The following is a 27,658-nucleotide window of genomic DNA, read 5'->3' on the forward strand; positions in this document are numbered from 1 at the left end:
TGCCTCAGGGAGGGGGGAAAAAGAATTGCTTCACCTGTCCCATCAAATGCATGATGGTAGAAAACAGATTATTAATTTTTTGAGCCAGAACTTTGTTTTAAGGGGAAAAAAAGTTCTATTTTTAAACAGTTCTAGAATATACTAGATTTTCTAAGAATCTAACTATGGCATATATCAAAAGAAAACTGTTTGATTCTGTTTGTAACTTGACTGAGAGTTGTTGTCTGTTTTGGAAAACCTATCTCTAGCATTGTAGCAGTGTTATTTTTGTCATCCAGATGACTTCCCTGTAACAAATCCATCTGTGGCAGCCACGCTTCCTCAGCGTCTGTGGGCAGGTGCAAGCAGCTCTCTGATTCTGTCTCCTGCTGTAGGTGTGTCTGACCTTTTACATGTGCGGCGGACGCTTTATTATAGATCACTTCTCTGCCCCCTTACAGAACACTTAGGGTGCTACCCAGATTTTTCTTATCTGTGTAGAGCAATTGTATAATCCCTGAACTGCATTTCAGGGTAATACAGAAGACATTTCAAAATGTTGGTTATAGAGAAGAGCTTTGATTCTGAGAAGCTGGAGAACTGCTTGGCCTAGAAGCTGTGTAAACTCAGACTCCCTCCTTGTTCCATATCTATGGTTTCATTTCATTGTCACTTAGCAGTGCCCCATCCCACAGTGGGGAAAACTGAGTCTCAAAGGGAGGAACTGGTGGCTCTTGGTCCCGACCACTTAACTAACTTGACTCTGTAAAGAAAACAAGGTGAGAAAGAGCATTGCTTTTCCATTTCTCCTGAGACAGCAGGTGTGGTTTGAAACAAAATGGCCCCCAAAGGGGTACCATTAGGAAGTGTGGCCTCGTTGGAGGAAGTGTGTCACCATGGAGGTGGGCTTTGAGGTCTCATATATGCTCAAGCCACACCCAGTATCCCAGACCACTTCCTGTTGCCTCTGATGTGGATGTAGCCAGCACCATGTCTGCCCGCAACCACCATACTCCCAGCCGCCATGCTCCCTGCCATGATGATAATGGGCCAAACCTCTGAAACTGTAAGCTGCCACCTCAGTTAAATGTTTCCCTTTGTAAGAGTTGCCATGGTCATGGTGTCTCTTCACAGCAATAGAAATCCTAATTAAGATAGTGGGTATCAGAAGAGAAGAGCATGGTGGGAAGAACCAGGCTACCTTGACTCAAGTTCTGTTTTGCTGCTTGGGTCCTGAGCATGTTGCTGCATCTTCAGGTGGTCGTAATGCCTTGCACCAGTGGTGGTTATGTGACCTGACTGTGGTGTAAGATGCCTTGTGCCAGGCATAGTCCTTAAGGGCTCTTCCCCCACCCTAAGTCCCCACATCCAGCATTCTCTCAGACGACTTTAGTTCTCTCAAAGCTCACCACAGACATCTTGTAATAATGTTATTCCAGGGAGCAGGGCCAGGATGGTGCTTGAAGCAGGGCACCTAGATGATGGGACCTCGCCTCCTTCCCCCTCAAACTTCAACTGATGTTTCCAAAGGCAGATGGCCAGCCACAGATGGGGCGTTCTGAGTTGGAACTGGGGAAGCCTTTCGTGTCACAAAGCCAAGTTTGTCACCAGTGGACAGGGTCTGGGCCAGGTGTTTCCAGGTTCTTGGCCTCTTATCTGACTGACAATCAGGGCTCATACAGATTTGCAAAAAATAGCAAGATAACTTATCTGGAACAAAGCCGTAGTGCAGTTTAAAGAGGAATAACACTGTCATCACTGACATCAGGCCACATGAGTGTGGAGGGGACACTTGGGGCCCCAGTTATTGTTTGAGGCTTCCTCTATGGGGTTCAAGCAAAGGAGGAACTGGTTACTAAGGGGTATAGTTTAGGTGGTTCTGTTTTGATTGATAGATTAGGTTATATAATAATTTTTCTACTGTGCATGGCTCTTCTCATAATGCATCTGATTTTAATGATGTGATATATGTACCCAGTTATACATTGACATAAGATAGTAAATAGGTGGTTCTTCCTAAAAGAGTACTTAGACAATTTTGCTTTATGCAGTCAAAACCAGTTGAAGCCAGATCAACTTTTCTGTTCTTCCTAGTTCCTGGGTACATTAAGAATACACTTGTATAGAAACTCTAAGTTTGATAATTATACTTATACCACTTGAGAAACTTATACCACTGTTTAGAGAGCAGGGTACATGTAATCCAATGTCATGCAGGTGGGGATCTGAGGAGGTTCTGAGGTTTTAAGACATTGTTCAGAGAGGGGATATATGCATAGTACAAGCAGGTGAAAGAGCTAGGCTGCTCACTGCATTGCTGCAAGGGATGTGTGCATAAACCAAACCAAATAGGGTCACAGGCCACTAAACTATTCCATGCTTACCTGCCTCAAGTTTACATTTTGTAGGTGACAGACTAGCACCTAATCCGGGGTAAGGCTCACACAGTAGATTAAAGCTAGGTCCACACCAAAGAGTTCTCCCATTATCCCAGGCAATCTGGGTCTGAAATGCCCTTTCTTCCTGGAGTCTTGGTTTAGAGTGGGGCTTTGGAAATTAGGCAAGCACGGGGCATTTTTTCCCTTGTGGCTCTTGGCTAGTGAAGACTGTCTAGACTTTCCCAGCAGGTATAGTGCAGGGCCCACAGATACTTCTGAGAGGCAGACTGCCATATCCAGAACTTAGAACTCTTCCTTTCAGCATCCCGGGAAGACTCTTGCCCTCCATGAGCCTGTCTACAACAACAGTGTAAAATTGAATTCACAGGGGAGCAGCCCTGCTGTTGCTGATAGGCCATTTGACTTTGGGCAAGACTTGAGTCTCAATTTCCCATCTGGAAATATGGTACCTACCAGAAATGAGATCATGGAGGTGAAAATTCTAATGACAGGAGTTTTAAAGACAAGTTGAGCAGAATAGCCTTAGCCTGAAGTTAGGGGTTAGCCATGAAGGTATGTGCAAGCTCACTGTGGAAGTAGCTCCTTTAAAAGCATGAACCTGATATCAGAAGCTGCAACCTGGGAAAGCCTGGATGTTAGATCTGGTTTAGAAAGGGGCAGGAGGTGGAGCAGGAAGATGACCAGTATGGGCAAGATTGCAGGTTTGGGGTTGAATTTGGCAGATTTCAGACTAGTCTGAGGAGTTCCAGGAGCCAGCAAACTACTCCAGGATCTCACCTTGAAATAACCAAAATAGTTCTGCTTTACTGATGTTATGTAGTGGGACTCTGAAAAAAACAGAGAAATTTCTCAGCTTAGTGGAAATCCACATTGGGCCACTTGAAGTGATGTAAAGTGGTCTTTCAGAACATAATGGTATGTCTTTTTCAAATGTGGCTCGATGTTATAATATCATGACTATTAAGATCTGACCATCCTAGGGCGGTAACAAATGTTTTCCCAGCTTTTCCAATCACCCCATGCCTACCCCCATGCAATGTCTTTATTCAGTGCTTAGTGGCCCACTGGCTGCAACATGCTTGGAGCCAGGGGAAAGAGCCCATCAAAGGAATGTCTAGCCACACATTTTGTGAATGACACCATTCAGGCCTGTGAGTGGGCATAGTCTTGTTTCCTTACTAAGAAGCTGGGAGAAATCTTAAATCTCAGAGCTTCTTGAAGTCAGCCCTAGTTTTGCTTCCCACAACCTTTTTTTTTTTTCCTGGAAATTATTAAACTCCCTCCCCTCCCCGCCAAAGAACTAGATTACTGAACTGTATGTGGGGCTGTTAGCTGTTGGTGTGCCAAGGTTACACTCTTACCCAGGCTTGTTCCGTCTTCTGCTTCATCCCATCTGCCCTGCCCCCTAGTGGCCACACTGTAAAAGTTGGACCTTTGTGCTTGTCCACCTGTGTCACCAGATGAAGCAGGGTCCCTGTAACATTCTCCAAACCAACAATACGCATGTCACTTGCCACACTTTGCTCCTGCGGTGTTTTTCCTGCCTCTGGCCCTGTCTCCTTCCTTCCTTGCCTGACACATTCAGAATCCCTTAATGCCTCACTCTCCCCAGTGTGCCCCATGGGGATGTATTTTTTGTTTCTATCTTGCAGCATCACTTAGGCACAGCGCATGGGTTCAGTCAGGTTTAGAAATTTAAAAATGGTCCTTTTTATCCCTAGACTTTCAAAATCCAGCATGATGCGGTGACTTACCAGCAGTGGTGGTGCACGCCTTTAATCCCAGCACTTGGGAGGCTGACACGGGCGGATCTCCGAGTTCGAGGCCAGCTTAGTCTGCACAGAGAAACCCTGTTTCGAAAAACAAACAAACAGACAAATCCAGCATGATATCTGGTGTAGGAGCCCTCAGTACAACCTGACCAGGCTTGGGGAGCAAGCCAGGACCAGGGGGTGTGGTAGATCTGGAGTTCATTTACTAACCCCTAGTCCTTAACTCAGCTTCAGGTGCTGGGCTGTGTCCTAGGAGAACTCTGCTATCTTATGGTCTCTTACCAGCATCCTCAGCCCCATACATTTACTGTCCCTCTCCTGAAGTGTGAGGACAGACCTAACAAGTTAGCCTTTACTTCACTTCCTGAAGAGGGCCAAGCATCCATCTGGCCTGACTGCCAGCGCTTCTTAAGTTGTTGATCTGCACAGCCCTCGACAATGCATCCTGCCTTAATTGACTTCATGCCCTGGCCCTGTGCTCTCCTGTTGGTGACCTCTCTTTTCCATTGCTCTGTCTGTGAAGCCATCCCAGATGCTCAGAGAACCTTGGATCCTTTCCCTAGCTATGAACACACTGTTGCCATTCCATTGGCCAGCACTCTTGGTTGGCTTGGTTGGTCTGTGAGCTCCTTTGGAGCAAGCGCCTTGTCTTCCATATCTGTATTTATTTGCATCCTAAAGAGATTGCCATGTGTTACTCATGCCATGTGCATGAGTAAATGAGTGAGTGAATGAGTGAGTGAGTGAGCAAGTTCACCATGTGTTCCTGTGTCATTCTGTGCACCTTGCGTACGTACTCCATATTCCCTGCCTCACTATCCTCTTCTGAAGACCACGATGAAGCTTCTGAATCATCAGCACCGTTTGCCACCTGTGAAACTGGGCTCAAGGTGAGGGGTGCTATCTGTGATTGAGGGACATGGTCAATGGAATTGTCTCACACAGAAATCGCACCCGTCACCTTGGCCTGCTGAGCACCACCCCAAACCAAGAAGCACACCATCCCACCATCGGCCTTGGTGAAGGACCTGTGACTGTGGCCATGAGGTGTATGTGCTGCAAAAGGAGCTTTGGATGCAGACCTGAACAGTGTGCAGGTCTCTGTGACCACCATGGCCTGCAGAGTAACAATATGTGGAGATCACTCATGACTAAGTAGCTGGTGTTGGTTCAAACTTCAGGAGTCTGACCTTGAATAATTTAGTTTAGGCATATTTAAGCCCAGCACAATTTGATGTAAACTTTCCTGGTGATAATTAACTCAATCCCATATACACAATAAAGCTTAAGGTGTGACTACATCAAAATTCTTTGTAAAGTACATGTGACACCTTCCATAAAGATGGGTTTTAGCCGGGCGGTGGTGGCGCACACCTTTAATCCCAGCACTCGAGAGGCAGAGCCAGGTGGCTTTCTGTGAGTTAAAGGCCACAGAGTGAGATCCAGGACAGGCACCAAAACAACACAGAGAAACCCTGTCTCGAAAAAAAACAAAGCAAAACAAAACAAAAAAAAAAGGTGGGTTCTATAGATTGACTACATATGACACCTTCCATAATGCTAGGTTCTATAGACAAGCTCATGAAAAAGGTCTTGGAAGGATCCGGTGTGGTCTCTGCCACACAGACATCGCTAAGGTTATCAGGCTGTTAACCACATCTGCTCCCAAACTTCTGGTTGGATAACAAGTTATGTATCCCTCCCTTTGAAGAAACAGCTCTGTGAGTTTAGCATTCCTGTTTCCCCTTGTGCTGATCTGTGAGCATAAAAACTTCCATAGGAGAGATCTGTTCTCCAGCCCTGTGAAGTCACTTACCCTTTCTAAGACTGTTTCTCCATCTGTGAAATGGGTTGTCACGAGGGTGTGGGGTGTGAGGGCAGCATGAGACATTATACAAGTTCTTTGTCACCTGAAAATCACTACGGCAGCTTGAAATTCCTCTCCTTACAAAGCAGGGGTCCCCACTGTCACTCAGGTGACAGTGCTGATAGTGTACTGGGGCACACAGGACGATGGGACGTGGTCTCCGTGGGGAGCAGGTTGGTGGCTTGGGAGTTTACATCAAGATCTGAGGAAAGGCTGTGCCTGCGCTTTAGGGTGTCCTTCATGGGAACCTTTGATCCCTGAGCATCGCACAATCCTCCTGCTGTGGCCTTGTCCTTTAAAGTGCTGCTGGCTCATCTGCTGCAGTGTACCTCCCAGAAGAGAAAGGCTGTCTCCTTCTCCACCACCAGGTCACTTCCTTAACAATGTGCCTTTGGGGCTTCAGGCTCCAGAAACACCACATACCCACTGAGAGTTTGTGAGACAGTGAGCTAGAGCATACCCACCTGATGCACTCCTGTCCTGGGGACTCAGAGAGCAGCCAGGTAAGGTGACAATACCTATAGTCAACACAGGCAGTGGCAGGAGGGACAGAGACTGGAGGCCCTGCTGTGCCCTAGCTGCCTGCATCTGCTCCACACACTCATCCTTAGCAACTGTGTGCCTAAAGCAGTCCATTCCCCAAACCCCCATGCCAAGTCTTAGCTTCCTTATCTTTAAAGTGGACACAAGGGCTGGTGAGATGGCTTAGCTGATAAAGGCGCTTGCTGCCAAGCCTGACAACCAGAGTTCAGGACCCACAATGCTGGAATGAAAGAACCAACTCCTGAAAGTTGTGCTCTGACTTCCATACATGCATACATATAAACAAATACATAAATAGGGAGGGAGGGCGGGAGAGAGACAGGTAGGTATCAAGTAGACATCATTGCCCTTTTGAGGCTCGAGTTATGGTAAGGGAGACAGGATGGAGCCCTGGTCCCTTTGGATCTCACATTGCTGGTGTGACAGCCCTGGGACTGTCATAAGCTCTTTACAGAAAGGAAAAACCCTCCCTTTCCACACTGTCGTTGTACAGTCCCCTAGCCTCCCTGCGTCTTCATAGTATCTCCTGGATCCTGGAAAGAGATGTTAGGAACTGTTGCCTCTACTTTAAGAATGAGAAAGCAAAGGTTCACATCATTCCATAATTTGCTGAATGCTACACTAGTGAGAGAGACTTCAGTTTTCAGTCCAGGGCTCTGCCTATCACACGGCCTCTCAAAGAGTCTGCTTGTGTGGCTGCTAGCACACTGTCTGCCTAACGATAACCCACTGTAGTTGGAAGTTTCCTATGTCCCACCCGGTCCTGCAGCCCCTCCCACCTTCACCAGGGGCTAATTAGGAACACTTCACTTGGCCCATCTTTGTGGGCAGAGATGCTAGAGTAAGTGGGGAATTCATTTATGTTCACTTTCTTTTTCTCTCAGCATGTATGATCTCTTTCCTACAGAATAACTCCATACCTGGTGTGGTAATACACACCTGTAATCCTAGCACTTGGGAGGCCAAGCAGGAGGATTGCTTCAAGTTTAACACCAGCTTGGGCTACATAATGAATCTTTGTCTCAAATAAAAAAACACAGCAATAATAATTTCACAAGTGGCTTTTTGCCAACTTCAACTCTTGTATGAGAAGAGCCAATTCAAATAGTAGTAAATAGTCATCCCCAGGGCTTGGAAAGCCAAGTCCTGAAGTTGAGATGCAACTTTAGCTTTCTAGAGTAGATAGGGTGTGTAATTATGAGGCCCTGTGCCCACCTGCTTGTCTGCTGCCTGCCTTCATCCAACTTTCCATTCATTTAAAACAAGTGGGTTTTTATAACACCCACCTAGTCAATTTGACTATCCCTGCATGTAGCCCACCTGAGTCTCTTTTCCACACAGCAAGCAGATCTTTCCAGTTCTAGGTACAACCTGATCACTTCTTCTTCAACCAGAGCTCTCAGGGCCATCAGTCTTAACTCAGAATGAAGTCCAAGCTGTTACAGGGTTTGCATGCTCTAGTCCTGGCTGCCTTTCTGGATTGCCTCTCCTTACTCCACCTTGTGTTTATCTAGACATACTAGTCTCCTACTATTCCCCAGAAATGCAAGGGCTTGATTCAGGGTCCAGAGTCCTTTTCTGGCCTTCCTGGTACTTTTTGCACAGACATAAATACAGGAAATACATAAAATAAAAACAAAACTTCAAAAAAATCCATACTTTTTAGCTGAATATGATAGTACACACCTGGAATCCTACCACTTAACTCAGGAGCTCAGGACTCATGAGGCCAAAGCAAGGAGATCATGAATTCAAGACCAACCCCAGCTACATGGCAAGACCTAGTCTTTAAAAATAGTCGTATGTACTTGGCATGTCTGCGTGATGCTCCAGAGAAGCACAGAGGGAGCAGGTATCACTATGAGGAGCAACTCCAGGGAGTCCATACATTAGAGAAGGAGGAGTTCCATGGGCTTAGCTGCCTGATCCAAGTAGGGTCACTGATGAGAAGAGGTAGTGAGAAGCTAGGTCAGGAATCCAAGAGACCTCAGGTGCCAGACTGCCTGTCCCCCATGAGAAGCACTGTGGAGTCTTTATAGTTCCCTGTCCAAGGAATGCTGAGAAAGGACTATACTTTCTGATTTTTAACCTGTGAACACAAGCTTAAGGAGGCAAGCCTGAGAAGAGGCCAGTGGGAGGCTGATGGGAAGTCCTCGCATAAATCCTGATTGATCTTAGTAATAAAAACCCAGAGCCAGATATCAGGGTAAATGCTGAAAGGTCAGTAAAGGAGTAAGCCACTAGAGAGACTTCTTACCAGTTCTGAATCTTCAGCCTGAAAGGGGCCAAGCTCCTGTCTCCACCCCGCCTTATCACTTCCTCTCTCTGCCCAGCCATATCACTTCCTGTCTCCACCTCCCAAGTGCTGGGATTAAAGGTATGTGCCACCACTGCCTGGCCTCTAGTGGCTAGCTCTGTACGCTGATCTTCAGGCAAGATTTATTTGTTAATGAACAAACAAAATATCACCACATATATAGACACGTCAGAGAGCATGCATTTACAGTTTTCAGGAGAAAGCACAGTCCATGTGGGGAAATAGACATCTCTTGTAAACGCTGCTAACTTTGGTATCCCATATAGAATGTGGGTACCCTGTGTGTGTTATGCCAGACCCTACCCTGGGTGCTGCGGTACAGGGGAGGTTGATTGACGAGCAGTCCACACTATTGATAACAAGCATTGGATTAGGCCACTCAGAGAAGCCCACAGTGGAGGAGGAGAGAAAAAGAAGCAGCTGCCTCAGCCTCCTGAGTAGTAGTAAAGGCAGGTGAAGTACAGAGAGCGGCTGTTGTGTTACTTCTCCCAGGGGTCACAGAGCAGCATGTGTGCAGCCCAGACAGAGGGTGCCAGCTGGCTCCATGTCCAGCTTAGACCAGTGTGTTTACTGGGGGATTCAGGAACAGTGACCATCTCCAAAGAGTGCCAGCCAGCCAGCCAACCTCGACACCCACCCCTGCTCTGGTTTCATTTTTGCTGCTAGTGTGAAACATCCTGGCCAGAAACGACCCAGGGGAGAAAGGGGTTTGTTTGGCTTACAGAGTTTACATACCATCCCTTCAGGGACATCGAAGCAGGAACTTAAGCAGCTAGTCACAGCCACGTTCAAGAGTGAAGAGCAAATAAATGCATCCTTGTTTGCTCTCAACTAGCTTTCTCTTCTCTGGACCCTGCAAGATGTAGCTGGAGGACTTCTCTCCAGGCCCCAGCCCACAATCCACTTATAAAATAATCACTCAGACGCTTATATCACTTATAAACTGTATGGCCATGGCAGGCTTCTTGCTAACTGTTCTTTTATCTTAAATTAACCCTTTCTATAAATCTATACTGCACGTGGCTGTGGCTTACAGAGCCTCATGCTGCTTCTCCTGCGGTGCTGCAGTCTCTCTCCCTCCTTCCCCAGAATTCTCCTCTCTCCTTGTCCCACCTACCTCCTGCCTGGTCATTGGCCATCAGTGTTTTATTTACATAGAGTGATATCCACAGCAGCAAGACTTTTTCTGAGGTGGCTCTAGGTTGTGTCAAGTTGACAGCCCCCAAGGAGCAGGAGCAGCTAGAGTAAACAGAGCAATGATGTCTGGCATCTCAGGGTCTGGTGATACCTCCCATTGCTGTTCCTGTCGACCTGGCTGTCACTGTTTTGCCTGTCTCGTGCCATAGCTGACAGCAAAGTGTCTGTGGCCACCATAGCAGCTCTGCTCTGGAAGGTAGTGTTCATGGCACACCCCAAAGAAACAACTATGACAGCTGCAGAGCCAGGCTTTGTGAACCAGGCCACAGCAGGAACAGGAACACTGGCCTGGCACACAGAAGACGCCGTCGTCGCTCTACCCACAGGCATGGCAGCACCGAGGCAAGGCTGAGTGTGCAGTGGCATGCCCAGAGACAGTAAGGGTGGCAGTGTCGTGTGAGCAGTGAATGTTTGCTGACAGTTTAGTCACTCCTGCACACACCTTGGAGCTGGGAAGACTAGAAAAAGCTCAGGATGACAGGAGCGTGTTAGGAGGGAAGGCAGATAGATTGGTGACAAAGGAATAAGCGGCCTAGGGAGGACCAGGCAGGAGCCAGTGGCAAAGCTGCACAGTGCCCAGGATTTCATCTCTCTGCTCACCTGTCCTCAATCCCTGCACACGTTCCCCGCTTCCATCAGGGTAAGAGGAGAGCTGGGATGGGAGGTCCCTGCAGACAGACATCTGGTATCCTTGAAGCCTGTGAGCAGAGCTGCTACAAGGGGTCTGTCTACACAGTCCCTCGGGGCCATGGAGCATGTTGGAATCAGGTAGCCAGGAGGGTTCTGATAGGTTAGCTGGGAAGCTTCATTAAAGATTGACAAAGTGAAGCCCACTTGCCCGCAGGACAGCATATCGGTTACCACTGCACCAGCCAGACGGCTGAGGAAGAGGAGGTAAGTGGCCAGGATGCGAAAGGCGCCTCGCCGACTGTGCAGAGGAGCCCTGCCCGTAATGGTCAGCAGGGAGTGGACCTTTCACTGCTTCTGCTTCTGCCACTGTGACTGCACCGTGCTTTGCAGAGTGACCTGTAGGTGATGGAGCTCCTCCCTCTCCTTCCTGTTCTTCTTGGGATTCTTCTCTATTCCCAGTTGCTGGGGCTGGGTAGTGGGGCTGAGTGCTGCATCCTGGGGACAGCATCTCTCACTGCCTCCAGAGTCTTTGCAGAAGTGGCAGGATAAACCGGCATTGAGAGGCCTGGGCTCTTGCTCCAGCTCGAGTGCCCGAGAGAGGTCTGATCACCTCAGGTGAGAGGTCCACCTTTCCCAAGTTGAGACTCAGTTTCCCTACCTATAAAGGAAAACTAGTATATCCTACTGAAAAATTAGGCAGTTTAATCCCCCAAAGTGATATGAAAATGATTTGTAAGCCATAAAGATATGAGATGGTTAGTGTAATTTATTCTGTTTGAGCTTCATTTTAAGATTAATTTTGTGTCCTTTAATGAGTTTTTTTAGGGAAGAGGTGAAAAAATTGTCACTAGGAAAACTACTGGCTTTGTGTTGGCTCTGATGTGGACATAACCTTGGGGAAGCCACTGCCCGATCCCTGGGTTCTCAAGACCCCTCTATGCAAAGAGAGGGTGGGGGACCATAGAAGAGGTACTCACTGGTACCAAGTCTCTAGCTGTTACCTGTCAAAATTAGAAGAGGTCCTCTCCTCTGCCATGTTATTTCTGAAGCCCAATGGCAAGGGCTGGTCAGTTCTTTTCCCTGTGTGGCCTGGGCTTCTCCCTTCTTGGAAGCAGTCTCCCTGTTTGTAAGAAAGGTCTTCCCATGCAACAGAGCTTTCACAGCCTGACCTCTTGGACCAGGTGGTGTCTGCTGGTTACAAGGAGTCCAGTTATAACTATCCAGCCCAGGGTCAGGGCTCAGGGATGAGGGACTGTTGCTAGAGTATCAGCGGTGGCAGATCAGCCAACAAAGATATTATCTGAACACAACAGCCACTGGCTGTCAGCCATCATGAGTCTAAATTGCTGTCCCAGAGACTAGAAAAGACTGGAAAATTCATGCAGCATTCCTTTAAGCAAGCAACTAAACTAGCATTAAAATGTGGAGGTGGGCAGGCATGGTGGCACCTGCCTTTAATCCCAGCATTAGGAGGCAGAGGCAGGTGGATCTCTGTGAATTCCAGACCAGCCTGGTCTACAGAATGAATTCCAAGCCAGCTAGAGCTATATAGTGAGATGCTGTCTCAAAAAAAAAAAAAAAAAAAAAAGTGGAAGGTGGTGGTGGTCAAGCTTTTGTCCACTGGTGAGCTTGACACAGGAGCTGCCTTTGCCTTATAAGTACGGATGTGGAGGTTTATGTAGCCAAGACTGAGTATAAGATGCTAAAGGGGCTAGCTAGAGTCCTGGGCTGGGGGACATTTGTCCTGGGAGCTTGCTCCAGTCTTCCTGTGTAGCTTGGAGCAGGTAACTCTATAGTGGTCAGATCCTGGGTCTCGGACTCCCTTCTTACGTGGACACTTGTCTGCATGGCAGCAGGAACAACACCCATGCAGAAGGAAGGGCCTAGTCTCCAGCCAACAGGGAAAGAGGGAAAGCAAGCAGCTAGAGAGACGGTAGCAAGGGAAGCGGAGAGCGACTCAAGAGGGCTTGGGAGACTGCCCAGCTCAGACCAGGTGGCTGTCGTTTGCTGGCCAGAAGTTGTATCAGGCGTTACTGAGCGGGTGTAGGTCCTTTGTCTCTGGCACTCCCGGGATCTCAGGTTCCATCTTTTCAAAAGGCCAGGAGATGCCTTTCCTATAGAGGATAGCTGGAAACTTAGCCTGTGCTCTGTCCCAGAGGAGTGGGGGCTGCTGTCCTGAGTCTCATGGGTGGGAAGGGAGGGAGCAGGAGACTCTTATTAGGAGCAGCTGGCAACTTGCTTCAGCTGCCCTCCTCAGAATGTCAAGTTACACAAGACACCCAGGCAAGGGACTGCAGGGACTTATAGCCACTTACTTACCTGTCCCAAAGGTGGTACCTGCATAATTTGAAAATTCAAAATGAGGAGAAACTTCACTATGCCAAGATACCCAATGTCAATATTTGGTACGTTTCCTAGTTTGTCCTTTTGAATTGTAAAGGTTTGGAGGCTGGAGCAGATTTGCTGCTCAATGGCAGAGCATTTGCCTAGCATGCACAAGGCCCCAGATTTAATCCCTAGGACCAAAGGCAGGATAGGGGGGTTAGAGATAAATGATCCTTATTTCCATCTTTTGCATGTATAGGAAACTGAGGCCCAAAGAAGTAAAGAACTCCCCACAGCACTTACTTAGTGGCAAACCCAGCAAAGTCTAATCCCAGAACCCAGGAAGCTGCGAGTTCAAGACCAGCCTGAGCTACACAGTGAAATCCTGTCTCAAAATGCCAAAAATAAATACAGTGAAATAAAATCACCCTGAAGGAGATTTCTATAAATGTAAGCATGCTAGAAGAGCACAGCCAGGAATGGGAAGGAGCTGAAAGGTGAGACTGAGGGCTAGTGGGAGGACTAGAGGAGAGCAGAGCATGGTTCCCCCAGAAGACCACCCCTCTGATCCCATCAGGCTTGTGGGGACAGCTCTGGCCCGAAAGTTTTCAGACACGAAGAGGATTTTCCGCACAGGACCCAGTTGATACCCAGTGTTTTCTAGTCCTTTCCTCCTTTACCCCAGCCACTACAGGTGACCCAGAATGCCTCACCTGCTCTGTTCTCTTGAAGTTTATTGGGTACGGGCTCTGGCTTAGCCACTCTTGCCTGCTCTGAGAGTCTTTGAACTATAGACCTCTGCTGTTTTTCTAAGATTTTTTTTTTTTGTCACCAGTGTGCTCAGCCATTGCTTGGAGATCTCCAGAGAGTTTGTCAGCCATCTTTACTCATCAAGTATTCATTGTATGTTGACTGGGTGCCAGGAATTGTGAGGGTGCTGGGAATCTGGAGGTGTCAACGGTGGAGGCATGCTTAGACTGTGCCTGTGCTCTTCCTGTCTTCTGAACCTGACAAACACACAAACATGCCTGAGTAAGCACAGAAGCTCAACACGAAAGGCCGGATACAGAGCACTTTGTGCACCCGGGCACTCATGACCTGACTTGTCCATGTCTCAGCATCTTGGCCAGGTGTGAGGGCAATGGCGGCAGAGGGGAGCTGTCTGCATGTGGTTCATTCTCTCTGAAGCTGAACCCCAATTCTTTTTTCTCTGCTGTCTCCTCATCCCTTCCCCTACACAAGGGCAGCATTCCCGAATATGATGGTACCATTTTCAAAATTCTTAGCAAATCCTTATAGCAAAGACAGGTATTAGGGTAGTCCTCTATAGAGGAGCAGTACACTGCCTAGGGAGATAACTCAGTAAAGTGCTTGAGAACCTGAGTATGAACCCCAGAACCCACATACAAAAGGAGTGATGATATGTACTTACAATCTTGGACTGGGAAGGCAGAGGCAGGCAGATCCCTTGGGTTCACTGGCCAGCTAGCTTAGCTGAGTGGGTGTGTTCTAGGCCGGTGAGAGTTGAATGGCACCTGAGAAATGACATCCTGAGCTTGTCCTCTGACCTACACATGCACATGCACCCTCAGACACGTGCATAAATGCATGTGTGTGCACATACACGGAGGGGTGCAGTATACGTAAGGAGTGTGATTGTACGCATCGGAACTGTTTCCTCTCCATAGTGTGCCAGCCACTGAAACTGATGGGTTTTGAAAGAGAAAGAGTTTATTCACAAGGTGGTCAAGTGTGGAGATGGGAGAGCGGTCTCAGACCAGCCTCCCCAGGATAGGGTTTGAAGGTACTCGTGGGCAAAACAGGGTGTTTTGAGGTGTGGGAAAGGTGGTGGGAGTAGACTAATCCATGCTCTGCCTGTGCATAATCATCTTCACAATCCACCCTGGAGGCTTTTCAAGAATTCACAGCACAGCTAGGGGTGGTGACGTAGGCCTGTGATCCCAGAATTCAGGGAGCCAAGGCAGGAGAACTGTGAAGTAGAAGCCAGCCTACGCTACATAAAAAGACAAAGAAAGAAAAAAGGTATGCCTATAACAATACCTAGCTTAGGAGATAGAGGCCGGAGGATCAGGAGTTCAAGGTCATCCTGCCTCAAACATGGAATGGGTTGGGGTATGAGGACATTAGCATGATCTCAGAGTGGAATTTGGGGCCTTCTTTTGACACAAGATCACCAAAGGGTCAGTGATTTCCAGAAAAGTAGGTTTCAAATACTTGAAAAAAAATCCAGATGACCATTATGACCCACACATCAGCAAAAACTAGTAGAAGACTAATAATATATCGCTCAGGTGCATTTCCTCCCAAAATAGTGATTTTTTTTTTAATTAGCTGAAAGCATGGCAAGTTACATGGTTTTTACAGATTTACCTCAGTTTCAAGAATAAGATTACTCAGTATTTTTTGTTGTTTTTTGTTTTGTTTTATTTTTCAAGACAGGGTCTCACTATGTCTGTCTGTGGCTGTCCTGGAACTCTCTTTGTAGACCAGGCTGGTCTTGAACTCAGAGATCTGCCTGCCTCTGCCTCCCCAGTACTGGGATTAAAGGTGAGCGCCACCACGCCCCGCAAGCTTGCTTAGTCTTGAAGCCTGTGAAGGGTGGAGGGGGCTGCTCTCACTGTGTAGGGTGGAGGGGGTTGCTCACTGTGTAGAGTGGAGGGGGTTGCTCTCACTGTGTAGGGTGGAGGGGGTTGCTCTCACTGTGTAGAGTGGAGGGGGTTGCTCTCACTGGGAAGGGTGGAGGGGGTTGCTCTCACTGGGAAGGGTGGAGGGGTTGCTCTCACTGGGAAGGGTGGAGGGGGTTGCTCTCACTGTGTAGGGTGGAGGGGTTGCTCTCACTGTGTAGGGTGGAGGGGGCTGCTCTCACTGTGTAGGGTGGAGGGGGTTGCTCACTGTGTAGAGTGGAGGGGGTTGCTCTCACTGTGTAGGGTGGAGGGGGTTGCTCTCACTGTGTAGGGTGGAGGGGGTTGCTCTCACTGGAAGGGTGGAGGGGTTGCTCTCACTGTGTAGGGTGGAGGGGGTTGCTCTCACTGGGAAGGGTGGAGGGGGTTGCTCTCACTGAAGGGTGGAGGGGTTGCTCTCACTGTGTAGGGTGGAGGGGGTTGCTCTCACTGGAGGGTGGAGGGGTTGCTCTCACTGGGAAGGGTGGAGGGGGTTGCTCTCACTGTGTAGGGTGGAGGGGGTTGCTCTCACTGTGTAGGGTGGAGGGGGTTGCTCACTGTGTAGAGTGGAGGGGGTTGCTCTCACTGTGTAGGGTGGAGGGGGTTGCTCTCACTGTGTAGGGTGGAGGGGGTTGCTCTCACTGTGTAGAGTGGAGGGGGTTGCTCTCACTGTGTAGGGTGGAGGGGGTTGCTCTCACTGGGAAGGGTGGAGGGGGTTGCTCACTGTGTAGAGTGGAGGGGGTTGCTCACTGTGTAGAGTGGAGGGGGTTGCTCTCACTGGGAAGGGTGGAGGGGGTTGCTCTCACTGTGTAGGGTGGAGGGGGTTGCTCACTGTGTAGAGTGGAGGGGGTTGCTCTCACTGTGTAGGGTGGAGGGGGTTGCTCTCACTGGGAAGGGTGGAGGGGGTTGCTCTCACTGGGAAGGGTGGAGGGGGTTGCTCTCACTGGGAAGGGTGGAGGGGCTGCTCTCACTGGCTTTTCACCTGCAGTGGGTTCTGGGTGTGTTTCTTCCCTGCCCAGTGCTGACTGCTCTCTTAGAGGGGATTCAGTCTCCTGTCTCCCACTGTCTTCCAGCTACACTCTGCTGGGTCTTTCTGTTCCATCTTCTCCAGCCAGCTTCCTCTCTCCTCCTGTCGTTCTACTTACATCTGTGAGCCCAGAGATGGAGACTGGCCCCTCTTCATTCTCTTTTCTTGTTTATTTCCTGTTGTGGCTCCCACCTTGTGACCTTCAAGGATAGAGGACATCTTCTGATTTCCCAGATGTTTGGGAAGAGTTAGTGGGTGGTGGCACTTGGAATTGAGGCTAGGAAGCAGACCTCCCCAGCATCGGGAAGTCACTCCTTCCCAAGAACCATCATAGTCCTGTGGGCCTGAAGCAGGCAAGTTTGGGTTCTGGTTTCAGCTGAGGCTCAGCCTCTATCCCCTAGCAGCTGTTTGTGTTCTGAGAGGAGGACCTAGTCCTACCTCTTCTCTTCCATCTCTTGCCTGGCCTGCTGCCAGGGGCAAGACCCACTGCAGGAGCTGGACTCACAGCTGCCAGTCATGCCCTGTGAGGGTTACAGGTCTATGTCACCACTCCTAGCTTTTACACGGGTTCTGGGGATCGGGCCTCAAGCTTGTGCAGCAAGCACGTCACACCTCCATGCAGCCACCTTTGAGTCCAACCCCAAGTGTGGTTGGGGGGTTTTGTTTTGGGGGCCCGCCACCCAGCTCCCAAATAAATTACACAGAGAGGCTTATTCTTAATTATGAATGCTTGGCCTTAGCTTGGCTTGTTTCTTGCCAGATTTTCTTAACTTTAAATTATCCTCTCTACCTTTTGCCTCTGAGCTTTTCCCATTCTCTTACTTCTGTAAATCTTACTGTTAGTCTGTGGCTTGCAGTGTAGCTGGGTGGCTGGCCCCTGGGTCCTCCCCCTTCTCCTTCTCTAGCAGCTTCTTCCTTTCCTCCCAGATTTCTCCTTCTATATATTCTTTCTGCCTGCCGTCCCCACCTATTCTTTCTCCTGCCTTGCTATTGGCCATTCAGTCTTTATTAGACCATCAGGTGTTTTATACAGGCACAGTAACACAGCTTCACAGAGTTAAACAAATGCAACATAAAACTAACACACCTTAAATTTTTTTTTTTTTTTTTTTTGGTTTTCGAGACAGGGTTTCTCTGTGTAGCTTTGCGCCTTTCCTTGAACTCACTTGGTAGCCCAGGCTGGCCTCGAACTCACAGAGATCCACATGGCTCTGCCTCCCGAGTGCTGGGATTAAAGGCATGCGCCACCACCGCCCGGCCCCACCTTAAAATATTATTCTGCAACACCCAGGGGATCCAGTGCCCTCTCTAGCCACCATGAGCACCCACGATTATTCGGCAGACACAGAGACACATATACATAAATAAAAATAAAATAAATCTTTTTTAAAAATACCCTTAAGTACTCATCTGTAGAAGGTAGATCAGGGGAACAGGGGGCCTCCTTTTCCTTAGCCTACATCCTACAGGGTCACAGCTCAGCTCAGGAGGCCGGAGATGGCACAATGAATCTGCCATCTTGGCCTGTCGTTACAGCCATCAGCCAGGTTATCTGCAGTAGTCAGCAGTGTCTTATTGGTCATGTCCAGAGCTTTCCTGTTGATACCTACTCCCACTTGAGAAAACTGCCTTGCTGAAGAGGCCCTTGTAAGTGGGCTGTTGTCCAGGATTTCCCAAGGGACCAGCAACCATTCTGGAGGAATAAGCCTCTTACCCAAGCCTTCTATCTGACCCTGTCATGGGACAGCTGGACCAGTGGGTAGGAAAGAGGACATCCAGGGGTATCTTCTGCTTTCGGCTGATTCTAAAGTGTGTCTTCAGGACAGAGCTCTGGGCCTGCGAGGGACTATGGCTCCTGGTGGCCTTATCCTGCTCTCTGTAGTAGCAGGGGAGCTGAGGGTTTGGGAGTCTAGGCCAGCAAGAAGATCAAGGAATCCAAGTATATGACAGCAGAACACTGAGCATGGTTGCCGCCAGACCCTGCAGCAGCCCCTGTGGGCCAGGCATCCAGGGTCTTAGTCCTGAGGTAGGGACGAGGCCTCAGACAACGAGCAACCCAAGGGTGCTGGAATAGGAACTCAGCATGCAGGAGGAGGAAGGACAAAGGCTAAACTTGGAGGGGAGCTCAGTTGTTCAAGCTAGAACCTAAGGCCAGTGAATTAGTTACTTGTCTGCTGCTGTGAGAAAACACCATAACCAAAAGCAGCTTCCTTAACTTTGGCTCACAGTCCCAGAGGGATAGTGCATCATGGTGGGAAGGAGTGTGGCAGGAACAGGAAGCAGAGGGCACAAACTGAAAGTAGCACAAGGCTGTGAACTCCCAAAGCCTGCCCCCAGGGGCAAACCCACTCCAGCAAACGCATGCCTCCTAAATCTCCCGTACAGCACCACTGACTGGTGACCAGGTGTTCAGATTGCCAGGGCTATGGAGGACGGTTTTCATTTCAACCTCCACAGCCTTGGCGAGGCTAACAGCAGAGTCCCAGAATGGAGGGCTGAGGTGCTGTGAAACCTGCAGTCGCCAGAATGAGTGAGGCAGGGGTCAAGGAACCCTTTGTACTGTGCAGACAGAAGGTGAAACCTGAGAGCAGTGTCTAGGGACAGGGCAGCTGGAGGCTCTTCAGGTGGCATGTGAGTCCACCATCTCATTCATTAAGCCAGCCTCAGTCTGACATCATGGTGAGACTGAACTTGAGAAAGAGTGTGACCTTTAGCAAGTATTTTGTCGTGCTCTGCATCTTGCATAACCTTTGAGCAAGTCATCCAACCTTCTTGGGCCTGGTTTCCTTGGTAGTCCCAAGTCCTCATGGACACCACCTAGCTGTGTGAGCATTACAATTGAAATATAGATGAAGTAAAGAAAGTGCCTGGGCATTCCTCTGATCATGCTCCCATAGTACAGTAACACTCTCTGCACAGGAGAGTGTTAGGACAAAGACCCTGGGCTGCAGGAGGCTGAAGAGTCTCTCTGCTGTCTGAGGTTGTAAACTTGCACTCACTTCACCCAAAGGTAGAAACAAAGCTGCTTGCACATCCCCTCCGCCAGCCACTGAGCACGCACTTCCCGAGGGACACCTGGACCTCGGGAAACAATCAGCTCTTTCTTGGGTTGGAGCAGCAGCCTAGATTTCTCTTTAAATGTTGCACAAAGCATGCTAAGGTGGGCTCCCAGGACCAGCCCTCCTGTAAACATTAGGCTCAGCAGTGGGATCCTACCCTTTTGGGTCCAAAATGGGTATGGCCAAAGGGTTTCATGGTGGCCCAGAACAAAGGGAGCAGGACCTCACTGTGCTGCTCAGAGCTCCAGACTCCCAGTGTGAGCTGCAGGTCCAAGGAGGGACTACCCCACACGTGTAGTCCCTGGGTTCAGTCTGGCCCTGCCACTCCCCTGCTGAAGGCATTAGTCCTGCACTCCACCCAGCAGAGCGGATGATTCTTAACACTGGAGCCAAGGGAACGGGCAAGTGAGGAAGCAGAGGCAGCACGTGCTGTTAAAGAAGAGTGGGTGCATGTCAGCAGCTAGGACTTGGGGTCCCACCTGTGCTTCAGAGGGAGAAGCCCCAGGGAATGGAGAGAGTGAGTGAGTGAGGGACCAGCGTATGCAGGGGTTGCCCAGGAGAGAAGGCCAGGAGGGTGGAGAGCATGCCATCCCAGTGATTTGTTGGGGCCTTTCCCCCCTCCACTGACCACTCCACTCTGCATCTCTTCCCTACAGGCCCCGCCACACAGCGTCAGGTGCAGAATGGCCCCTCTCCTGAGGAGATGGACATCCAGAGAAGGTAACCCCATGTCTCACAGGTGCCGGCCTGAAAGCTTCCCAGTAGTGCCAAGAGCACCCTTCGGCTAGCTGAGACACAGCACAGCTCGGGCCAGCACTCTCGGGGGTAACTGGGAACATCTACTGCGTGCCAGAGATCTGTGAGCTCAATGCAGATTAAGGATACATGGCCCTGGCATGCAGATCCATACTTCCATAAACCCCTTCTGAAGCATGCCTGTAACTCTGTAGTACCAGGTGGCCCTCTGGTGGGGGACTAGAAGGAGACATGGTCTTCTGACCATTTCTCCTGAGGCCACAACTATTGAAGCCATAAGCACCAAACAGCCAGGTGAGCCCATCAGCCCACTGAATCAAATCAGCCAGAGCGTCACAGGAGCTTTGAGACGCTTCCTGTTCAGTATGTTCCAGCTTGCCAATCGTCTTCCATCTAGGTACTTGAACCCAACACATCCCTGTCTTTATAGGGGTAGCCCAGCGATAGGAGGAGATCGCTCAGTCAGTAAAGTGCTTGCAAGGCACAGATTAGAGCCTCAATGCACTTTTTTTTCCCACAAAAAGTTAGATATAGCACCACCCACTTGAACCCCAAGTTTAGAAGGCAGAGCCAGGCAAACCCTGAGTTCACCGGCCAGCCAGCCTTGCTGTGAGAGACCTTGTCTCAAAAGAAAGAAAAAAAGTGAATGATGCCCTGGAACAACATTCAGGGTAGACCTCTTGCCTCCACACACGTGTGCACATGCAAATGCACACACACAGAGCCCAGTGCTGTGGCTCTCGGGTACCACAGAACCAGATTTCGAGCCTGGGCTCTCGGGGCACAGAGAGGTCAAGGTGTCTGCTCTGGTTGCTTTTCAGACAAGTGATGGAGCAGCAGCAGCAGCACCGCCAGGAGTCTCTGGAGCGAAGAATCTCTGCCACAGGTGAGTGAGAGTCCCCTCCCTCCAGCTTCCACCCACACTGCCCGGTGGGGTGGCCCCAGCTCAGACAACTCCACTGCTTCACCACCAGGCTCAAGTCTGGTTAGGACTGGAGGATTGGGGAGCCTCCTGGGCCTCCCATTGTCCCGATCTCAGTGTCAGCAGGGCGCTGAGACCTAGAGACATGCTACCAACAAGGCAGACAGCAGTCCTGCCCCCAGGAAGGCATGCTGGTCCTAGCACGAGCAAGGAGACACTCAGAGTCGGGGCCGAGGCCAGAGGGGAGTGCCAGGACAGGCTGCAGTGAAGGGACAGGACTTTCCAGTGGCCTTGTGCTTGTGTGGCCTCATCTTACCTAACTCGCTCAGTGCGTTCTCAAGTCCGTCTTGCTCGGGGGAACACAGCTCCAGCTGCTTTCAGGCGCTTTCCACCTGCACTCAGGTGATACTGCCCTCTCACCTGATACCACAGCACCTCCTCTCTGTGGCCCATGCCCCTGTGCACAGTCCTTGAGCAAGTCCAGTTCTGACATCATGTCAGCCCCTCCCATCACGCTGGGACACAGCTCTGAAGTGCAGCCTACCCTGCACTCTCCTTCCCACTTCCACGCCAGCATTAGCTCCTCCTCTCTTTTCCTCCCAGGCTTCCCGTTCTCTTTGCTCACCCCTGCTTCCTTCACTTAACTGGACACTTCCTCTCCTGTCTGGTCCCAAGAACTTCAGCCTTCACAGGCATCCTGTGTGCCTGCTCTTGGTAGAGCCTGCCTCACAGCACGCCTGTGTTCACCTCTATGCTGTGTTCTCTCTTGACTAGGTCTCAAGCACCCTGCGCTGTTTTCCCCCACACATGGCTCAGTGCCTGACACACAGTGGAAGCTCAGGCAGTATTGGCTAGGGGGTGCCTGCCTGGGTGCACAGTGAGTCGCCAGCACTCAGCATCCATGGTTCCTTGACAAAGTCTGGTCAGCGCTGGGACCTACAGTTACTGTTTACAGTCCCCAGGGACCAAGGGTTAGTCCCAGTTATATCCTGAAACCAATTTCAATCAATGGCTAAGATGGAGCCAAGGACTTAGAATGGAAAAAGGCCCTGCCAGGAACTCCCTCCCACTAGAAAAGCATGGGTGGAACCAGAGGAAGTTTGTTAAGCCACTGGATACCATAGAGAGGCTCCAGATGCCGGAGACACTGGAATAGAGAGTGATTGTAACAGGGCTGAGCTCTGCAGGGCCTTCCTGAGAGATGGAAACTGTTCTGTTCCTCATCGCTCTGATGAGCAAGCTGCCCTTCCTTCTTTTCCAGGGACCTGAAATAAAAACAGCAGGCTGGACACCAGCTAGGTGTTGGAGACTGACTCCTCCCCATTGCATTTCAGGGCCCATCCTCCCACCAGGGCATCCCTCATCGGCAGCCAGCGCCACCCTCTCATGTAGTGGACCTCCACCCCCACCTCCACCCCCAGTTCCACCTCCACCCACAGGGGCTACGCCCCCGCCCCCACCCCCTCTGCCCGCTGGAGGAGCCCAGGGGGCCAACCACGATGAGAGCTCTGCATCAGGACTGGCTGCTGCCCTGGCCGGAGCCAAGCTGAGGAGGGTGCAGCGGGTAAGAGGGTGGACATGCCAGTCACCCTTCACACATCAGCAAAGCACCTCTCACCCTGCCCTCACCTGCCGTCAGTGGGACACTGGACAAAAGGCTGTGCCCAGGCCCAGCCAGCCCTCTGCCAGTTACTAAACAAGTAAACAGGGACAGCACTTTGTCAGCTGCAAGCTGCCTTAGTTAATAAGTGCTGAATCTCCCTTTGCTTTTCCCATGGAACTCGCTTCCAGCTGACTCAGTTTGCTCCCCACCCCTGGGGTGCATGTGCTCTGGAATGAGCAGCATGTGGTCATAAAAGAGTGCCTCTGATGCATATCTCTGGCTTGAAATTTGCTTCCCTCCTCTCTTGTGACCAACTGACTTTGGCAAGGACTCAAGCCTGTGAGCCTACCATGCCAGTCCCTGGTCCTCCTCCTCTAGAGTCTCCTTTTTTGACCTGTGCAGTTGGGAGTGTTGGACTGGCAGCCTCATTCCTCAGGTCTTTCTCCATCCTGCGTCCACCGGGGCTGCTGCTCCACCACTGGACCAGAGTGTGACATACACTCGCTTCCTCACCCTCAGCCAGAAGATGCATCTGGAGGCTCCAGCCCTAGTGGGACTTCAAAGTCCGATGCCAACCGGGCCAGCAGCGGGGGAGGAGGAGGAGGCCTCATGGAAGAGATGAACAAACTCCTGGCCAAGAGGTGGGTCTGATGCCTTTGGAGTTTGTGTGCCTCTTGGGGAACTACGATCCCAGGGGAAGGTCATTGCTAAGACACATTCGGGGGCAAGAAGAACACCCCTGCACTTGCGAGCCCGACAAACATAAAGCACACTACAGAGTTTTAGAGAGCTCTTTAGAGAATATGGAAGGGGCTAGGTGGAATTACAAGATGACTTGAGCCCAGAGACATGGTAGAAGATAGGCCCCTCTGTGTCAGCGTTGGCTCTGGACCTATTTTCTGGTTGTCCCAGTAGGTATGGCTCTAGCCTGCACAGGCCATTATTGCCTGTCATCCTTAAGTGTGACCAGCACTAGGAATGCTGACTCTGGGTTACTGAGGCTCTGACTGACCTGAAGAACCAGAGGGCACAGGAACAGGCCTAGTGTCAGAGCACTCCGTGCCTGAGAGAAGCTCAGCAAAGATGAAGCCACAGCAGAGGCCTGGGCCCTGGTGCTCCAGTAGGTGCCATAGGTGAGAGTACCTGGCAGGGTAGGCAGGCCAGGTACCCTCACACATCAGCAAAGCACCTCTCACCTCACTGGCTGCTGCCCTGGCCAGAGCCAAGCTGAGGAGGGTGCAGCAGGTAAGAGGGTGGACATGCCAGTCACCATCACACATCAGCAAAGCACCCCTCCCCCTGCCCTCACCTGCCGTCAGTGGGACACTGGACAAACGGCTGTGCCCCATAACCAAGTAAGTAGACCTGTCCCGGGATGAGGAGACAGCTGTGTGAGCCCTGCTGCTTGCTTTCTCATTCTCTTCTACCTTCCAGGCTGACCAACCTGAGTGAAAACTATGCCTAATTCATTGTTGTCCTAATTCATCTCATTAAATCCAAGAGGGAGGTTCTGTGAGTATGGAGAGAGGAGACGGGTCCAGAAGTGCAGGCAGTGGGCTGTTGCTTCACGGTGGGCCAGAACCTGGCCTCCTCTACACATACAGCAGCTACTGCACTGAAGACTAGCGTGAGGGCAGTGAGGTGGCCTGGAGCACGGGCCTTCCTTCCCACGCCTCCTAGAAGGCCCAGGCAGACATCAGTTGCCCAGACAGGAGCCAGACATGTAAGCAGCAGTAAGTCCTGGCCTGCAGGAGGGAGAGCATGGGCCTCAGAGGAGGCTCCAGCGGCACTCAGCCTAGAGAAGTGCCGTTCTCTGGGCTGGGGGATAGAGAGGTGCCAGGTGGTGTGCAGGCAACTATCTGCACATGCTGAGAAGCCTGGTATGTGTGGAGGACTGGACTGCTGGAGGTAGGCTGCAGCTAAGGCTGGATTGCCCAGGGGGCTTGCATCTCAGCCCTCGGAGGAGAAAAGGGCTTCGGATAAGAGTAGAAAAGAAAATATTTACACCTTCCCAGTGAGCTTAACAACTTGGCCTAGATCACGTACCCAAAATGAGAGGGAGTACTCTTTCACTCTTGACAAACAGGAGAAGGCCAGCGGCACTGGGAGCCATGGAGACACCAGGTGCCAGGGTAGAGGTGGAGGTGGATCCAGGCCCTACAAAGCAAATGTGCTTTGCACAATCCGCAGGATCAACCAAACAACTCTTTGGAATCCACCTCAGTGAGAATGACGGCCCTGCAGCTTTGGTCTCCTGCTTCTCTTCCAGCAGGAGTCTGCCTGCAGTGGAGAATGGGATGTGAGCACTCAGGGCTGCTGTGTGGCCAGCCCCGACACGGGCCTTTCCCTCTAAGTCTCACCAGTGGAGAGTGGAGTGGCTTGTCTAGTTGTCCTTTGTCAGCTTTTCAGTGTTGGGATGGAACTCATGGCCTCCCTCGCACATGCTAGGCAAATGTATTACCACTGAGGCACACTTTTAGGCCAGCTACCCTCTATTTTTAAGAGATAAAACATGGGCTTCTGGGCATCAGTGGATTGAAATGGGGTAAAGTGGCTGGGTAGACCAGTAGTTGTAGTCCAGGGAGAGGTGATGGTGACTGGCATAAAGAGGCTGGCAGTGAGGACAGGTCAGTGGGAAGAGATTAAGAGACAGGATTGATGACTATCCTGGTGTGTGGAAAGAGTAGCTAGAGCTGTCCTGAGATGAGACGGCTGTGTGAGCCCTGCCGCTGCAGCCAGAGGCAGCTCCTTCCCACACACTCGTCACCACTTCACTCCTGGTAAGCCACTCACCTCAGGTTATGAGAGCCTAATGCTTTGGGGGCCTCACGCATTGAAAATCCACCAGAGCGCACTGTTGGGAAGTATGGGAGGCCTGTGTTGACCTGGGAGGGAGCCAGGTGCAGGTGACCATCGAGACCAGAAGCATTGTAAAGTTAGAGTCCTATAAAAGGAGTTTTCACGTCTGTGAGGAATATGCAGGTGATGAGCATAGGACAGCCCTGCTGCTCTCGGGGACCTTCGGCTCCTTGGTGTTGTCCTGGTCTGGGAAGGGTGTGACTAGGTTAACTGAGGCCCAGACAGGAGAGCAGCAAAATGTGATTGATGCTGGGGTCGAGGTTCCCCAGCCAGCCAGCTGCAACAGAACCTCCTGCAGCTCTGACCCAGAGACAGACTGTCGGCCAGGGTACCGGTCTATCCATAAGCCTTGTGTGTCTGGGGAGTAAAGCCTCTCAGTTAAACCCTGTCCCTGGAGACCTCAACAGAGTACAGCCAGCTTCTTTCTCCCTCAGAAGCTATGGCCACCACCAGCAGAGCTGAACAAAGAAACACCCAAGGGCTTCCTTCCTGCCCAGACTAGTTTTGAGTCTAGGTCATGGGTGAGCACAGAAAGTCTTACCCCCTGGCCTTGGCTCATGTGAGGAAGGGTGCCTGACTAAAGCAGCCTGTTCACATAAACAGACATCCTGATCCACACATGACCCACTGGGCAACCAAGGGTGGGCATGGAGGCAGCCCAGAGTTCTAGGTCACTATGAAACCTTGGGAAGCTGATTTGTATTTTCCCCCCCAACATCTAGGAGGAAAGCAGCCTCCCAGACAGACAAGCCCGCTGACAGAAAGGAAGACGAGAGCCAAACGGTAGGCCCCCTCCCCCACCCCCACTCCCGGCCACCCCCACCCTCAGGCTTGCCTCCCAGCAAATCTCCCAGCAAGGCCGCTGGGAACTAGGGGCCTGGTGTGGAGGTAGCTAGCTGGGAGGGAGGGACAGGGATCCCTTCGTGGTGTGGGCCCAGCCAGGCTCGCACCTCCTGAGCATTCTCTTGACCAGACCCTTGGAGCCATCACTCGGCAGGGGATGCAGAAGTAGGTGGGAAAGTCACAGCCACCAGGAGTGCTGGGAGGATCTCCAGTGGAGCCACAGCGCCACTGTACTCCAGCATGCCAGGGCTGCATCAAGGGATGTGGGTGCGTCTGCTGAAGTCTTGGGAAGTCAGACCGTTTTATTTCAAAATTACTTAATTCTAAACATTCTACTTGAGTCCGTCAAGGCCAGTGGGAGCTGAGGTCCCCAGCCATGGCAGAGAATCCTAGAAACCTGGGCCCTGTCCTGCAGCCATATGAAGCCTGGTCTGGCAGCACAGAGCTCCCACCCCAACTTCTGTCTGTGGTCACCAGTTTTCCCTTTATGTACATGATAAGCTTTCCTAAAACAAAGAAGTAGACTTGTACTGGGATGACTGAGTGTACACCTCAGATACAGACAGCATGAAGGCTGCACCTCACCAGCAGAACTGGAGAGAATTGTAGCTACCTGGGACCAGCGTATGCCTCCTGCCTCACTTTGCCCACCTGCTCAGCCAGTGAGGTGGGTCTGCTCCTCACTGTGCTCTGTGCTGCTTCGCCAGGCCTGGGCATGTGCAGTTCTCTCTGCCACCAGCCAGCTCCTCAGCCTGTACTTCTGCATGATCTTTACTCCCTACACATGGCCTCTCAGACCCCAGGTTAGGAAGATTACCCTCGTTCCTCTAGCTCTCTGCTTCTGCCATGCCCTTCATACACTCAGGGTTGCCTTGCAGG

The 27,658-nt window shown here is 50.7% G+C and overlaps 1 protein-coding gene across 6 annotated transcripts in view; it reads left to right on the forward strand.

The window, feature by feature from the left end:
- The window catches only part of Evl (Enah/Vasp-like), a 147,510-nt gene that overhangs the window by 112,284 nt on the left and 7,568 nt on the right, over positions 1 to 27,658 (forward strand). For all 6 annotated transcript variants that reach the window (XM_028882113.2, XM_028882114.2, XM_028882117.2 and 3 more), the window contains exons 4-8: positions 20,453 to 20,516; positions 21,374 to 21,438; positions 22,809 to 23,038; positions 23,597 to 23,718; positions 26,659 to 26,719. In XM_028882113.2, the coding sequence (XP_028737946.2) occupies positions 20,453 to 20,516; positions 21,374 to 21,438; positions 22,809 to 23,038; positions 23,597 to 23,718; positions 26,659 to 26,719 (542 nt within the window). The remainder of the gene's footprint in view (positions 1 to 20,452; positions 20,517 to 21,373; positions 21,439 to 22,808; positions 23,039 to 23,596; positions 23,719 to 26,658; positions 26,720 to 27,658) is intronic.

Source organism: Peromyscus leucopus, chromosome 14 (assembly GCF_004664715.2).
Source record: "Peromyscus leucopus breed LL Stock chromosome 14, UCI_PerLeu_2.1, whole genome shotgun sequence".
NCBI lineage: Eukaryota > Metazoa > Chordata > Mammalia > Rodentia > Cricetidae > Peromyscus > Peromyscus leucopus.